Here is a 15,749-nt window from a genome sequence, read left to right as displayed (position 1 = left end):
CTGTCTGTGTTGCCTCACGTTCAGACTGGTGCTTGTCAGACACTGTAGCATCGACATTTGAAGCAGTATGTTGGTCATTATCTACCTGTTAAGGACTCTGGCAGAAAATTGTGAGGGATTTCAAAGCAGCATAAAAACCAGTGAACCTAGTTCTTAGACTCCTTAGTTGAGCAAGGTCACAGAAACCAAAAAAGGAATAACACCTTGTCTGTCTCCTGAAGTGCCTCTCAAACTTTTCTACCAAAGTACTTCTGACTGTAGAGGTGACATGAAATGGGGACCTCCGAGACTAATAATATGATCCTGAAGTTTCTTTGAAGTCTTTTTATCTTGCAGATCCATGCAAGGTTTACGTTCTGTTCCATAATGGGTCTGTGTTTCTTTTAATAATAAAACAACATCCTACCACCTCCCACACATATAAAAATCTTTGATGCTCAGGAGGATGCACTGTGCTTATGGTAGCATCAGAGATCCACCTCCCCCCACCTCGCGCCCACGTGCACACACGCACGCGCGCGCACACACTCCCTCTCTCTCTCTCTCTCTCTCTCTCTCGCTCTCTCTCTCTCTCTCTCTCTCTCTCTCTCTCTCTCTCGCTCTCTCTCTCGCTCTCTCTCGCTCTGACACATTTCACCCCCAGCGCACATTCCCAGCAGTGATATGGGAAGCATGCACAACGTGTAGCATTTGGTGGTCTAGGCTACGCTGGTGACGGCACTTTGGACCTTTTGGTGAATTTGAAAGCTCCCTTTATAAATTATATTAGTCATTGATTACATTGCATAGACTTATCACAATAACCCTTTGCTCAATTCTGACAGGAAACCTTTGTGAGCAGGGGCTTGGGGTGTGGTTCTAGTCTAGAGCTCCTCAGGGCGTGTTATTAGATCCTATAAAACCATCTGATCTTCACAACATTCTCTGAGCTGACTGGGTCAGGCATTCCTCTTTTCCCTGAACACAACAAATACGTGTTCTTTCTCCTCCAAAATCATTCTACCCAAGTAAGTTCTCCGTAAGGATGCTTGGAAATTTTAAATAATTCATGTACAATGTTAAACACGGTTCCTTACGTATAGTAAGCAGTCAACGGATCTTAGCTACTGTTTTGTTGCTGCAACTATCATTATTACAATATGTGCCTACTAGCGACCTTCAGACATGGAAAGTGAGACTTGGAGGTTGCATATTCAAAACAGATGGCTGATCAATAATCTGGGGTCTTGAGTTGTGAACATGTAACAGCTTTCTAAAACTAAGGAGTATATACTGCTTGCTTTGTGATTAAAGAAAATGACATAACTTAAATTCTTGAGCAAGATATTTAAAAATAAAGCCATTAACTCTGAAAACTGATTTTAGTTTCACATCATTTAGCAATGTGGTGAGTACATAGTGTTCTGTGGAGGAATAGTGCCTAGCAGGGGACCTAGTTTGTACTGCTTATACGTGTTTGAATGAATCTTGATAGGTTGAGACCTCATTATAGAGGCCTGAATATATATACATGCCTGGTTAAGCAAGACATCTGAATGTTATTTAATGTTCAGTGAGAAGCCATTTCAGAATTTCGAACAGGGAAGTGACGTAATCCATTGCCTGCCTTAGACTGGAAGGAAATGTGCAAAAGGTTATATTTGATGACAGGGCTATGATAAATTTCTTCTACTTTTCTGAAGTTTCTAAGAACACACAGCCTTTTTAAAGTTTCTGGAGCACACTTCCAAAGGTGATGGTGGCTTTCTGTGGGGAGCTTGGGAATGGGGTTGGGGTCAGTGTATTTGAATCTGGGAGGGGTAACATAAGCACTTTGAATGAGAGCCCCCAAGGAATTGTCCTTCAAGAAAATCACTGTTTTAGGGAATCCTTAAGTATCAGAATCGTAGATTATAGAGCTAAATTTAACCTAGAGGTCCTCAGATCTCATCCTCGTGTTATGGATGAGATCAAGTGAATTCCTCAAGGCTCTTAACCCAGGACTTCTGATTCCTAGTGCACTGCTGTCTCTAATATACGATACATTAAAGTTGTAGAGGATCGCTTCGTGGCCTTTTGGCTAAGATCAAGTGTAAAGTTGTAGAGGAAACTATAGGCAAACAGACTCTTAGGGAGGACTGGCCTATATAGCTTCATCTTTCCTGCTCCAACAAGCCTGAATGTTTTCATGCCATCTTACTATACATTTAAAATTGTACCACTTAGTTATTCGTGTAGGTTAATAAGTATAAGAATGAAAATAAAAATCTCACCATCCCAGAGGCAAAGCACTAAAACATTTTGTTACATTTTCTCACCAGTCTTTTAAAAATATATGTATTTTTAAAATTAGGATTCTATTGTTTTATAGCTTGTTTTTTTTTAATTTAATATATCCAGACATTTACTTACATACCTAAACCTTGCGTGAATACATCATTTAAAATGCTTATGTAGTAATATTTCATTGAATTCATGTGTCAAAACATGTATAATTAAACCTCTATTGTTAGATAGTAAGATAGTTCTCAGTTTTTCAAACAAGCTGCTATTTTATGAATGCAGGTGGCTCTCGGAGGATTAGAAGACTTTTGATCATTCACACAATAATATGAGTTAGTTAAATATCTATGTTTTCTTTTTACCACCTAGCTGAGAGCAGCTAAGTTAGAGAATGGCGGTTGGGATTTGGCAGGTAGCACAATAAGGAGAGGAAAGATGGGTAGGAGCTGGTGTGAAGGGTGTAGTTGTACATAGGCCTTGTGGAACCCAGAATACGGTAGGTGCAGGGATAAGGAAGGAGGTTGCTGAAGTGGAGTAATTTCAGTATTTTGCATAGAAATGGCTCTTTTTTTCTTTTTTCTGATCCGTATGACCTTTGCTTCAAGACTTAAAACTCGAGCTCTGTTATGAGTGTTTTTGGTTCTCCAACACAGTAGATTCACTAAGTATTGGTTAAAAGGCTGGGGCGCCTGAGCACCACTTCCACTTATTATTGTCCAAGTTCCAACCTAACTACTTAAAACCTTTTCAACATGATTGTTGTGAGTTTTGGGCTGCCTGCAGACAAATAATAAACGTGTTTTGTCAGTTTAATGGAAATGAAAGGGCAGATATATTCAGGCTTAGTGACTAATTGAATGTCATTAGGAAAGGACAAGAAGACATCAAACATGACTTAAGAGCTAAAAGCCTCAAAAATGGTGAAATGAGGAGTTATTGCTGATTTGTGAAGAAAACTGAAGGATGACACCTGAAAACTCATATAACATTTCAGGAACTTGTGCTGGTGAGAGATAGGGATAACACAGATAAAACTGCAATTTGGAGATATTCTAAAAGCCCTCATCTTAGCCAGTAGTTTCAATTGTGGCTTAAAACACCATATCTATCTGTACTTCCAAATAGTAAAATGGGTAAATTTGCATTTCACATCCTCCTTCTTTAGTTGAAAACAATTGATTATTTAGGAGAGGGATCATACTATAAACTAGGTCCTAGTTCTGCTTCTGATTTACTATATGACATTGGACAAGGCATTTCACCTCTCTGGTTTCTAGTCTGTAACTCAAAGGATAATTAATACTGGTTTAGATAATTTTTGAAGTTCCTTCTGAAACCTAGAGTCTTTATTTCTAAAACAAAAAATGACCCCTGAGATGGGGTTGGCTGTACATTCTCAAATTTGAAAAATTAAGCAAAATGCTGATCTAGTAGATTCATGTAACTTTTAAGTATAGCATCTTGAAGGTGTCCCTCTATCAACTAAAGAACAAATGTCTCAGCTTAATATATGACTGCATAAAAAAATGCAACCACAGTAGGTGACCAAAAGGATAAGTAACTTTCAGGAATTTTGAAAACCCAGTAGTATTTAGTATGTGCTCTCTCAGCATTAAAAAGGTCACCTTGCTAATACATGTTAATTTTGAGAGTTTAATTGACCTTTGGAATTTTAATATCAACCTTTCTTGGTGTGTTTAGAGGTTGGAGCAATCACGGAAGAAACTGAAGCCTGTGATTGGTGGAGTTTGGGTGCTGTCCTCTTCGAGCTTCTCACTGGCAAGGTAAGCAGTGACCTGGAGGTTTATTAAGTTTATCCAGATGCTACCTTGATTTCAAATTGAGAATATTTAGCCTTTGCCTTTAGTTTTTAGGTCAGGTACTAAGTAAGAAAACCTTGATACCAAAAAGGGGGATGGGCAGAAAAATGCATGTTTATCAAGATTCCAGATTTTTTAAAAAGTTGACTTCTATTACATTGAATAAATTGATGGTAAAATTCTGTTATGTCACACTGTTAGTCCATAGTGAGATATAAGACTACACATTCTTTCTCTTCTTTTTCTGTGAGTCAGTTTTAACAGAGTTAAATCTGTAAGGTCCATGTAAGTATTTAAATTCTCTGTATGTTTTAAATACCTGTCTGAAACCAGGAGAGAATTATCATTTTAGAAAATTAATGTAGATATTAAAGGTAGTATTATCTTTTTTCTCAATACTGTAATTTTTCCTGTCCATTCTGGCTTAACAGAGAGTTATTGATCAGAGAGAATTTATACTCTCTGATCAATAACTTTTAAGTAAGATATTTGAGATTAATAGTTAATAGATTTTAATAGAGTATTGTGCAGATTGCCTCCTGGGATGAAAACAGAGGAAATGAACAGTCATACCTTTGTAAGTAGTCATCTACCTTAAATATGTAGTTAATACTGAGCGCCTAACATGGTTGTGGAATATACAAGTCACCTATACATACATTTAAACCATAAAGTGCTATACATATATAAAGCATTATTATTGACAAATTTTCAACTTTGAAGGTTTTTAAGAACATTAAAAAATTTGAGATATCAAATCCCAGTTTAGTTTTTGGGTATAATGGAAGTTTTTCTATTATGAGCCACTCTCTTTATAACTAAGGGAAAAGGGTGAGTGGCCTAAGCTTATGATGTGATTTTGATGACTGCCTGTATTTCAGTTAGAGTTCTGTGGGCTCATAGCCCTTGTCCTAAACTGCTTAGAGGGTACTGTGGTGATTACTGCACCTCCAGTTAAGGTGGTTGTTGAGCTTTCTGTATTTGCTGTCCATAAACCCTGTGATGGAACAGAATATGATGTTGTTTGGGATAAGAAGTGTACCTGATTGATTGTTTCAGACTCTGGTTGAGTGCCATCCAGCAGGAATAAATACTCACACTACTTTGAACATGCCAGAATGTGTCTCTGAAGAGGCTCGCTCACTCATTCAACAGGTAATTTAATTGACCTATTGGCCAAGTATATCAACCATGCAAATTAGCAGAGCCCACGGCTCCAAAACCTTAAAGAAATTAGTTTCGGACAAGAAGGACCCTTTACTAATTACAAATTCAGAACTACTACTGTATATCTTTAGGCTTCTACTATTATCTGAGTATTGGTGATGTCAGAGAGAATAGGTAAAGCTTGTTGGTATTATTTATTTATTTATTTATTTATTTATTTATTTATTTATTTTAAATCCAGGCTAATGTTTAGTCAATTCCATATATCTGTGTAGGTGTGAGATTTAAGTATTGCTTTTAGCTGGTCTGGAGCTGCTCTATTAAATTTTGTAACCATATGTGAATGGCTATTTTCTTTTCTTTTCTTTTTTTTTTTTTTAACTTTTCAAAGAGTTTATTCCTTAGAGCTAGTCTCGAGATAGTATATGGTGAATGGCTATATTTATAAACATAGGAATGGGCTACTTAGGAGAGAAGTGGTAGAAAATCTTGCCAAGTTAGATCACTTGTAGATCCATTCATGGAAGTTGAATATTGGTGTCAGTTGGTGTATTTCTGGTGGCTTTGAAGAAAGAGACTATTGATAATTAAAGTTCAGTATCCCAGAGGTAGGCTTGGAACTCTAGTGAGCTCCTTAAATTGATTCGCCATGTGTAAAATGCTCATCTAGCTTTGAAGAGCAAGTTTTGATGAGTACACTGAGGGTTGTTAGCATTGAGGTGTGATAGGCTCACAGCAAATCAGCAAGAATTGTCAGGACTGTGATCCCCTATGCTTTTGGGAAAATATCAAGGGAAAAGTTATTTGAAAAAGATGAAGAACTAAAAGTTTTGTTTAATGAAACATGAATTATTTTTTAAATCAGGGAAAACAAAATTTGTAAAAAAAAAAAAGAAAGAGAAAAGGGGAGGGGAGAATATATTAAGAAGAGTATTACCTAGTATTCTCTTGAGCAGTGATTTTTGTTCCATTCAACGAATATATGTAAGGCATAGTGTCATAAGCTACGAACTTGAGATTCACAAATAATTATATCACAGATGGATTTAATAAAGGCTATCAGAGAGGTTTAAAAAGTACTTTGGCGAGTCAGGATAAAGAGGTGTAATAATTGATGCAGTGGTGGTATTAGGAAAGTTTTTGTGTAGTGAGTGTTATTTTTGCGGAGCCTTAGCCAGAATTTTGGCATTGCAAGGTTGGATGTGGGGGAATAACTGGGTGGAATGAAAAGCTTGGACAAAGGCAAGGAAGGAGTCAGAAAGACTCAATTTGGGAAATCAAAAGTTTGGTTTATCTAGAGTACAAGGATGAATATAAGGATGAGTAATAGTAAGTAGATGAGAATGGAAAGAGAAGTTGGGGCTCTCTTATCATGAACACCAGGGGAGAATGATAGTATTTAATTCAGTAAAAAATTGAGATTTGGAGTTTTTGTGCACAAGAGTGAAAGGCTCAGAGTCGTGCTTCAGGAAGATTAATTTGCCCAGAGTATGTGAAGTCTAAAGAAACATAATCAGGTTGGAAATAGTGAGATGAGAGTACCCTGAGCACTTTGTAAAAGGATTAAGAGGTAATGCAAAGACACATAAAACATTTCATTCTAATGGGCAAAAAGGACAACTCCTCATTTGATTTCATATTCTTTGTTGTGGCACAGCAAGGTAAATTCAAAGTATTGTTTTGGCTATTAATTTAAGGAAGGCTAGCAACTGCTATTTTTTGTTTCTCTTTCTTAAAGAAGTAGTTGTTATTATATAATATTGAGAATAGAATTCCCCACATTAATTAATAAAGGTCTGTTGCTCCTGTGTATCAGAATTTATGTTGTAAAGGAGTCTGAGCTTAAGATATGTTAAGTTCCCAAATACAGATATGTATAGCTTATATAGTTAAAGCAGCATTCTGTCATTGGCCTGCCTAAGGAAACTACCACTCATGTTGAGGAAACATCATCAGGAAAGGGAAAAGGGGTCTCTTGGCATGATTAGCAATTTGTCATTTTGACTTTCCTCTTCCACTACCTCATGGTTCATAAAGGTTATTTTAAAAAATCACAAAATGATTTATGTGGAAAGAATTATTCCACTTTGAGGAGATTTTCCCCTCTTTGGTCTTTGCAGCTCCTTGCTTTCTTCCTAGATTTCATAATTCCCTGTACCCATGGTTTAGTCATCTCAGTCCAAGTGAATGGTGCTAAAGTAAACATAGTTACATTTTAAATGCAGTTTTTAAAAAAATATATTTACATTTTACAGATCCTCAGAGCATGGATGTTTGTACTTCACAGTGGACATTTAGTTCTTTGTGACACAATCGCTTTGTCAGTTGAAAGATATTATATGAGAAAAAGACCTTCAAAACAAATTTCTGTGCCTCCAATGCTCAGCTTTATTGCCTATTCTTTAGGAAAAAGGAGGTTGGCAGTGACTGTCTTGGTTTTGCCACTGGCTGACACATTCTTTTAGCAATAGAATCTTTGTGTGATCTCTCAGAAGGCCTGGGAGAGTATTTAAAATGGCAGAATAAGCAAGACAGTCATGGGTAAACAATTATACTTTTGCCTATAGATTTACACTTGCAAAATTATCGAAGAGTCCATGAACTAAGGTAAATTGACTTTAGTAAAAGTCAAAATATGAACTTTTATTGGAATTTCATAATGAGGTCATGTTTTGGAAAGAATGGGGGTGGGAAAGCCAATTTTAACAAGAAAGAAAGAACTTATATGTTTATATGTTTCCTGAAACATTAAAAAACATGCTATAGTTATAGTTAATTCTTATCAATGTTTGATATTTTAGATTTGTATTCAAATGTTTAATGCCTTCCACATTTCAATCAGTGGGCATGACTTGTCTGATTTTGAAAATGGATTTGATATATTTAGGGTATGCTTATGCTGTTTGTTTTATAGTAGCAGCTTTTCTCTTAACACAGTTTAGCAACTTCTAATATAAAAATTCTTTGAGCAGTTCACTTTGATAAAAAGTAGTCATTTTGAATGCTAGATACAGTAATTTCAAGTGAAAAGACTGTGAGTACAGTCTTTTGAAGTATATGCTTCATTCCCCTTGTGGATTTGGTGATATCAAAGTGAAGTAATAGATTCTTGGCATTTGCAGATCACGCACTCATAAAGCAGTGTAATGTTGTGATTAAGAGCAGGGATTCTGGAGACTGAGTACCTGAATTCAGATCATATCCTTGCTACCTACTACCTATATGATCTTAAACAAGTTATTTAATTTCTCTGAGTCTCTGTTCTCTCATCTATAAAACAGAGATATTTATAGTAGCTATTCATAGAGTTGTTTTGAGTTCAATGAATTAACCTATGTTAAGCAATTAGAATAATGCCTGGCACACAGTAAGTGTCACATAAATGTTTTGTATTATTATTATTGATAAGGCAGCGTTGAAAGCTCACGACATGTAGTAATTTATAATTTGATGAAGCATATAGTTGGATTATAGTATAGGGCTGCTAACATGAGAGTGAGGCAACTGCTGGTGATACAGGTTGAAGAGGTCTAAAAAGTAGTGGATTGGCACATAATAGGAAATCAACTGATGCTTTTATATAAATGATTAATTATTAGTGAATAGTAGAAAAATAGAAATAAAGGAAAAAGAAGAAATAAAAGTTTAGGTTTGATTTGAATAGTGGGATTTCCTATAGGTATAGAACCATTAATGTAATCATCCAAATATTTCAGTTGCAGTTGACTAAATTCTGTGGAAAAAATTATATGCTATAGGAATATTCTCAAATTTGAATGGCTATAGCCATATGAGAAATATGGAAAATTCTCTTCTCAAAAAAAGAAATTATAAAGTTGGACAGAGTTGGCAAAAATAACCATCTTTGTGCTCTGGAAATTGATCAAAGGGATGCAACAATCTGGAAAGTACTTCTGCTTGAAAAATAGCTGAACTTTGGGAAAGAATTGTGAGACTCTGTGGCATTCTTGCCTGGGGCTACTTGCATTCTCTCTTCCCTGCTTGGTCAGGTGTGAAGGTTCTCCCAGGTTGGGGTAGGCCATGAAGACCAGCACTGAGGCTGTATGCATGTGCAGGGAAAGATCTCAGTGGAAAGTAAAAACCAGGACAGACTTGAAAGTGGCCTAAATTTTGAATATGTTCTCCTGCCCATTGGCATAGGATGGAAGCTTTAGTAGCTAAGGTATTTGAATGCAACCCCTTTTCAGTCACTGGTTGACCACTAAGCTATGCAGACACAGTGGTGACCCTTAGGAAACCAAGCTTAAAAAAGGAAAACTTAAAACTTTTTTCTTAAAAAAGAAAAAAAAATGAGCAGAGATATCAACCTCTGCTTGTTACAGTGGGGTGGGGGAAGCAGATTTACAGATCTAGCTGAACAAGTTATCAAACAAAGAATAAACCAACCAACAGCAATTGATAACAGTCTTCTTGAGAAAAAAATAAGACTCCAGAATCACTAAAATATATTATCTAAAATGTCTCATTTTCAGCAAAATATTGTAAGATATCCACAGAAACAAGATAGTATGACCCATAGGCAGGGAAAAAAACAGTCAATAGAAATTACTCTGAGTGTCCCCAGATTTTTGGATTTAATAAAGACTTTAAAGCAGTTATTATAAATATGTTCAAAAAATTAAAGGAAATCATGTGTAAAGAATTAAAGGAAAATAAAACAATACTGAATCAACAAATAGAGATTCTCAATAAGGAGATAGAAATTATATTAAAAGGAAAAAAAGAACCAAATAGAAATTCTCAAGTTGAAAAGTACAATAATTGAAGTGAAGAATTAAGTAGGGGAAAAAAAATTCACTGGAGCATCTCAACATGATAGTAAATTATTCAATCTGAAAAACAGATTAAAAAATTTGAAGAAAAATGAACAGGGATAAAGAGACCTGTAAGATGATATTAAATATACCAATATAATGGGAGTTCCAAAAAGAGGACACAGGGAAAGGGGCAGCAAAAAATGTTTAAGAAACAATGTCTGAAAACATCCTAAATTTGATGAAGAACATTGAAATGCATCCAAGAAGCTTAGTGGACCTTATGTGGAAGAATACAAAGAGATCCACATAGAGATATTGTAGTCCAATTGTTGAAAGACAAAAACAAAGAGGAAAATTTTGAAAGGAGCCAAAGAAAAACAACTCATTGTATCCAAGGGAACATTGATGTCTGACTTCTCATCAAAAACAATGGAAGACAGAAGACAGTGGAATGACATATTTAAAGTGTTGAAAGGAAGTAACTGTCAGCCAAGAGTTCTATATCCAGCAAAATTATCCTTCAAAAATGAAAATGAAATTAAGAAATTTCCAAGTAAAGACAGAGAATTCATTGTTAGCAGACCTGTCTTGCAAGAAATAATACAAGAAGTCCTTCGGCTAAAAGTTACCAGATAGTGACTCAAATTCATAGGAGGAAATGAAAAGTGCTGGAATGATAAATATGAGTTAATAGAAAACACTAAATATGTTTTTTCTCATTTCTCTGCTCAGCTTCTTTGAAAAGACATAAGGCTGTACAAAGCAATACTTGTAACACTGTGCTCGTAGGTTTATAATGTATATAGATATAACATATAGTATTTAATGACAGTAAAAGACAAAGGAGGACAGAAGGAATGGAACTATAGTGGAGCAAAATTTCTGCATGTCACTGGAATTAATCTGAAGTAGATTGTGATAAATTAAGAAGCATAATCTTGACAGCAACCACTAAAAAAAATAGTAAAGGAAAATTAATAGAGGAACTGAAATAGTACAGTAAGAAGTATTTGGCACAGAAGAAGGCAGTAAAGGGGAATGAAAAAAGACAGTAGACATAGAAAACAAGTAGCAAATTAGCAAACGTAAACCCACCATGTCAATAATTACATTCAGTGTGAATGTCTAAACATGCCAAACAAAAGGCAAAGATTGTTAACTGGATAAAAAAGAGTTCCAACTATCTGTGTGCAAGAGACACACTTCAATTAAAAACACAAATAGGTTGAAAGAAAAAGGGTGGGAAAAGATAAACCATGCAAACAGTGACCATAAGAGAGGTGAAGTGGTTTTATTAAATATCAGACAAAATAGATGTGGAGACAAGAGAATTACCAGGGACTAAGATGTTTTATAATGATGAGAGGATCAATACATAGAAAGATATAACAATTATAAATGTATATGCTCTAATAACAGCTTCAAAACATATGAAGCAAAGTCTGATTGAATTGAAGGAAATAATAGATAATCCAATAATAATAAATGGAGGCTTCAGTACCCCATTCTTGATAATTAATAGAAAATCAGCAAGGATATAGAGAAGACTTGAACAACATTATCAAACAACTCTGACATATATAGAACAATGATTGCAGAATACAGTCTTATCACATGCACATGGAACATTCCCCATGATAGATCATTTGCTATGCCATAAAACAACTTTCAGTATTTAAAAGGATTGAAATTATACAGCATACTCTGACCATAACAACTTTTTATTAGAAATCATCAACAGAAAGAGATCTGGTGAATCCATACCAGATATTTGGATATTAAACAACACACTTCTAAATAACCTGAGTCAAAGAAGAAATGCCAAGAGAAGCCAGAAATTGTTTTTAATGGAATGAAAACAAACACATGATATATCAAAATTTATAGGATGCAGCTACATCAGTTCTTGGGGAAAATTTATGGCTTTAGACATCTGTATAGGAAAAGAATGGTCTCACATAAAAATCTCACCTTGTAACTGAGGAAAGTAGAAAAAGAAACTGTAAAAAGCAAAATAAGTCCAAAGCAAGCAGAAGAAAGAAAGCAAGCAGAAATCAGTGAAAGAGAAAATCTTCATTGGATAGAAGAGAAAAATAAGAGAAAAATTAAATCACAAGTTGGTTCTTTGAAAAGATCAGCAAAATTGGGAAACCTTTAGCTGACTTCAAAATGAATATGAAAAGGCAAGGGACCTAGAGTATCCAAAACAATTTTTAAAGAGAACAAAGAAGGAGTACTTACACTCCCAATTTCCAGTCAGTATAAAGCCACAGTAACTACTTAATTACTGTGGTATTAGAACAAAGATAGGCAATATAGATCAATGGAATGGACTTGAGAGTTCAGAAATAAACTGTTACATTTATGGTCAATTGATTTTCAGTAAAGGTGCCAAGATAATTCGATGATGAAAAAATAATCTTTTCAACAAATGGTACTGGGAAAATCAAATATTCACATGCTAAAACCAAAATGAACTAAGACCCTTAATTCATATCATATGCAAAAATTAACTCAAAATAGCTCATAAACCTGTATGTGGGAGCTAAAACTGTAAAATCGTAGGAAAAAAATTGGAGAAAATCTTCATGACCTTGGGTTAGGAAAAGAATTATTAGATATGACACCAAAACATGATCCATAAAAGAAAAAAAATTGGTAAAGTGGGCTTCATTAAAATTAAAAACTTTTGCATTTCAAAAGATACCAGAAAAAGAATGAAAAGACAAGCCACAGACTGGGACAAAATATATGCACATCATGCAACTGATAAAAGATTTGTTTTCACTATGTGTAAAGAACCTTTTAACACAGTAAGCAGACAGCTCAGTGTAAAAATGGGCAAAGGTTCACCAAGGAGGCTATATAAATGGCTAAGAAGGATATGAAAAGATGCTCACCATCATTAGTCATTAGGGAATATAAATTAAAACCATAATAAGATACCACTAATACCCACAGAAGGGCTGTAATAAAAAAGATAGTAACAATTATCGATGAGGGTGTAGAGAAACTGGAACTCTCATGCATTGCTGGCGGGAACGTAAAATGGTACAGATACTTTAGAAAAGTTTGGTAGTTTCTTGAAAAGCTAAACATAAACTTAACACAAGACCCACCAGTCCCACTCCTAGGAATGTCCTTAAGAGAAATGAAAATATGTGTCAGCAGGAAGTCATATATACTATTAATTATAGCCGTAACCTGGAAAGTCCATATGTCCATTAACTGGTGAATATATTAACAAAATGCGTTATATCCAAATAGTGGAATGCTGTTCAGAAGTAAAAAGGAACAGACTGTTGATACGTGCTACAACACGGATGAATCTCAAAAACGTTATGCTAAGTGAAAGAAGGCAGCTGCAAAAGACAACATATTTTTATGATTTCATTTATACGAAATATCCAGAAAGGGCAAGTTTATAGAGATAGAAAACAAATCAGTGGTTGCCTAGGGCTGGAGACTGAAATGCGGATTAACTGCAAACAGGATGAGGAAACTTTTTAGGGTAATCAAAGTGTTCTAAAACTGGATTGTGGTGAAAGTTGCACAACTCTTTAAATTTACTAAGAATCATTAAGTTGTACAATTACAACAGATAAATTTTATGCTGTATAAATTATCCCTCAGTAAAGCTGTTAAAACAAAAATTTGGGGATGCATGAATGTCTTAAGACACATTCTTTCAGTATGCCCAGGGTCGTCTATAATTGTTTATGACTACTTTTATTTTCCCACACTTAACAATCCTATTGCGTGTAACATTTATTAACTTATTTTATACCTGATTCCTATTAGTGAAGAAGTCGAAACACGTTTCACTCATTGTATCAAATTGTTCCATGTGAGTCAGCTATTTCAAAGAAAGCAATTCTGGAATATGAATTGGCTTATTCAGACCTTAGGTAAAGTTTAGACCCGGTGCATATATAATTCACTAGGGGTTGAAAGACTTATTGTGCCTCCCAAACTTTCTCATCATGAAAGGAGTAACTGGATCTCTCAGAATTTGGTGCAATATCTAATTAATGTCATAATTGTACTTTTGGAGTAGGAAATTGATAGGTGTAACTATCCTATTGTACTATATGACGATGAGAAACAAAGTGAGTTACTCAAGGTCATATTTCAAATCAGTTGAAAAGTCATAAATTCAGATATGTTCCCCACCACCCCACAGCTAGAGTGGTATCATAGACATAATTCCCTTTCAAGGAAATATAGTCAGTTGGCTGTCAGTCAAGTCCATTTGTTACTGGGGTTGAATTTAGAAGTTCTTTCCTTTCATATATTTTTCTTTTCCTTTGATTCTTTAGTTGGATTCCCACTATTCACTAAATCCTTCTTTTTTAGCTCTTACAGTTCAACCCTGTGGAGCGTCTTGGTGCTGGAGTTGCTGGTGTTGAAGATATCAAATCTCATCCATTTTTTACCCCTGTGGATTGGGCAGAACTAATGAGATGAACATAATGCAGGGTTCTCTGCACACGTTCTGATCTTCTCTATGACAGGCGTCTCCAGCACAGAGGTAGCTCTGCCTTACACTCAATTATGGGGCACCAAGCATTGGGATGAAGATCTTTAGAGGAAATGGAGAAAGAAAAAGCCTGAGAGAGAACAATTCCTTTACAGTTACTGTCTGGACAAGATATTGGCTACATTTGCAAGGGGCTGTTATGTACAAACCTTTAACTGAGGTGTGATCTTTATTTTATCTGCATTTAGTGTTGCAGGTGAGTTGTAAACTCAACTAAAAGAGGAGTGCCCTTCAAGACCTTCCTCTGATATGAAGCTCCAAGTGTAGAATGAAGTGTTACTTGAAAGGAGGACCTTTACATGGCAGCTGACAGTGCTTTCTGCTAACCAAGATTGGTTTAATATGATCAAATTAATATTTGCTGAATAATATACTAAAAGTGCTTCATGAATAATGTCATCTATGGAGCTTAAAAAGTGAGAAAAAAAGAATATACACATCATGTCTGATAGGAAAACTGAACCACGATGCTATATAATTAATGTATGTCGAATATGGTCCCATAGTCATTCTTTCTGAAGTCCACGTGAGAAGAAAACACTTCATGTTGTCAACTTTCTACTTTGTTGGTTGATACTGCTAACAGAAGGGTTCATATGAACACTCTCTCTCTCTCTCTCTCTCTCTTCATCTTTATTTTTTCACTTTCTACACCCTTTGTCTATTCTGTCATATTCTGTTCTTCCTACCCCTATTAATACATATGCAACAAAAAAGGGAAGGGAGTATTTATTTCCCCAAATTGTATCAACTTAATAAGAACTAAAGAATCATGTAAAATAAACGTGGTAAAAATTTAAATCTCTCTTTCATTTAATTGCTTAAGATTTTTTTTCTTTTTTTTCAAAGGCCTCTCTTCCTTTCATTTTGGAATGTTAGCAATTTCTGCTTCTTATTATGCTTGACTTCATTTTAGTTTTTTGGCTTAGTATCCTAAGAACCAAAGGATCTCATCTAAATGGGATTGAATGGCAATCCTCTTTTATTATGTATTGACAGGATTTCCAGATTTGACCTCCTAATCTACTTGACGTTGTATAGAAAGAACATGAGTATTTATACATCTCCCAACACTTGTATTCGTTATTTCTTTCTGTTGCTAAGATAGCTCCTGTAGTCATGCATTGTTTACAACAATTTACAAAATTTGTAAGTTAATGTCTGCTTTTTAAACTTTATCCA

The 15,749-nt window shown here is 35.1% G+C and overlaps 1 protein-coding gene across 5 annotated transcripts in view; it reads left to right on the top strand.

The window, feature by feature from the left end:
- RPS6KC1 (ribosomal protein S6 kinase C1) overlaps nucleotides 1-15,365 on the top strand; it is a 217,371-nt gene extending 202,006 nt beyond the window's left edge. For all 5 annotated transcript variants that reach the window (XM_036825177.1, XM_036825167.1, XM_036825195.1 and 2 more), the window contains 3 exons: nucleotides 3,964-4,046; nucleotides 5,142-5,237; nucleotides 14,384-15,365. In XM_036825177.1, the coding sequence (XP_036681072.1) occupies nucleotides 3,964-4,046; nucleotides 5,142-5,237; nucleotides 14,384-14,494 (290 nt within the window). In that variant the 3' untranslated portion in view covers nucleotides 14,495-15,365. The remainder of the gene's footprint in view (nucleotides 1-3,963; nucleotides 4,047-5,141; nucleotides 5,238-14,383) is intronic.
- The last annotated feature ends 384 nt before the right edge of the window (nucleotides 15,366-15,749 follow it).

The sequence above is a fragment of the Balaenoptera musculus genome, chromosome 1, assembly GCF_009873245.2.
Source record: "Balaenoptera musculus isolate JJ_BM4_2016_0621 chromosome 1, mBalMus1.pri.v3, whole genome shotgun sequence".
NCBI classification, from domain to species: Eukaryota; Metazoa; Chordata; class Mammalia; order Artiodactyla; family Balaenopteridae; genus Balaenoptera; species Balaenoptera musculus.
The sequence above is the reverse complement of the archived record's forward strand: the minus strand, read 5'-3'. Positions and strand labels throughout refer to the sequence as shown.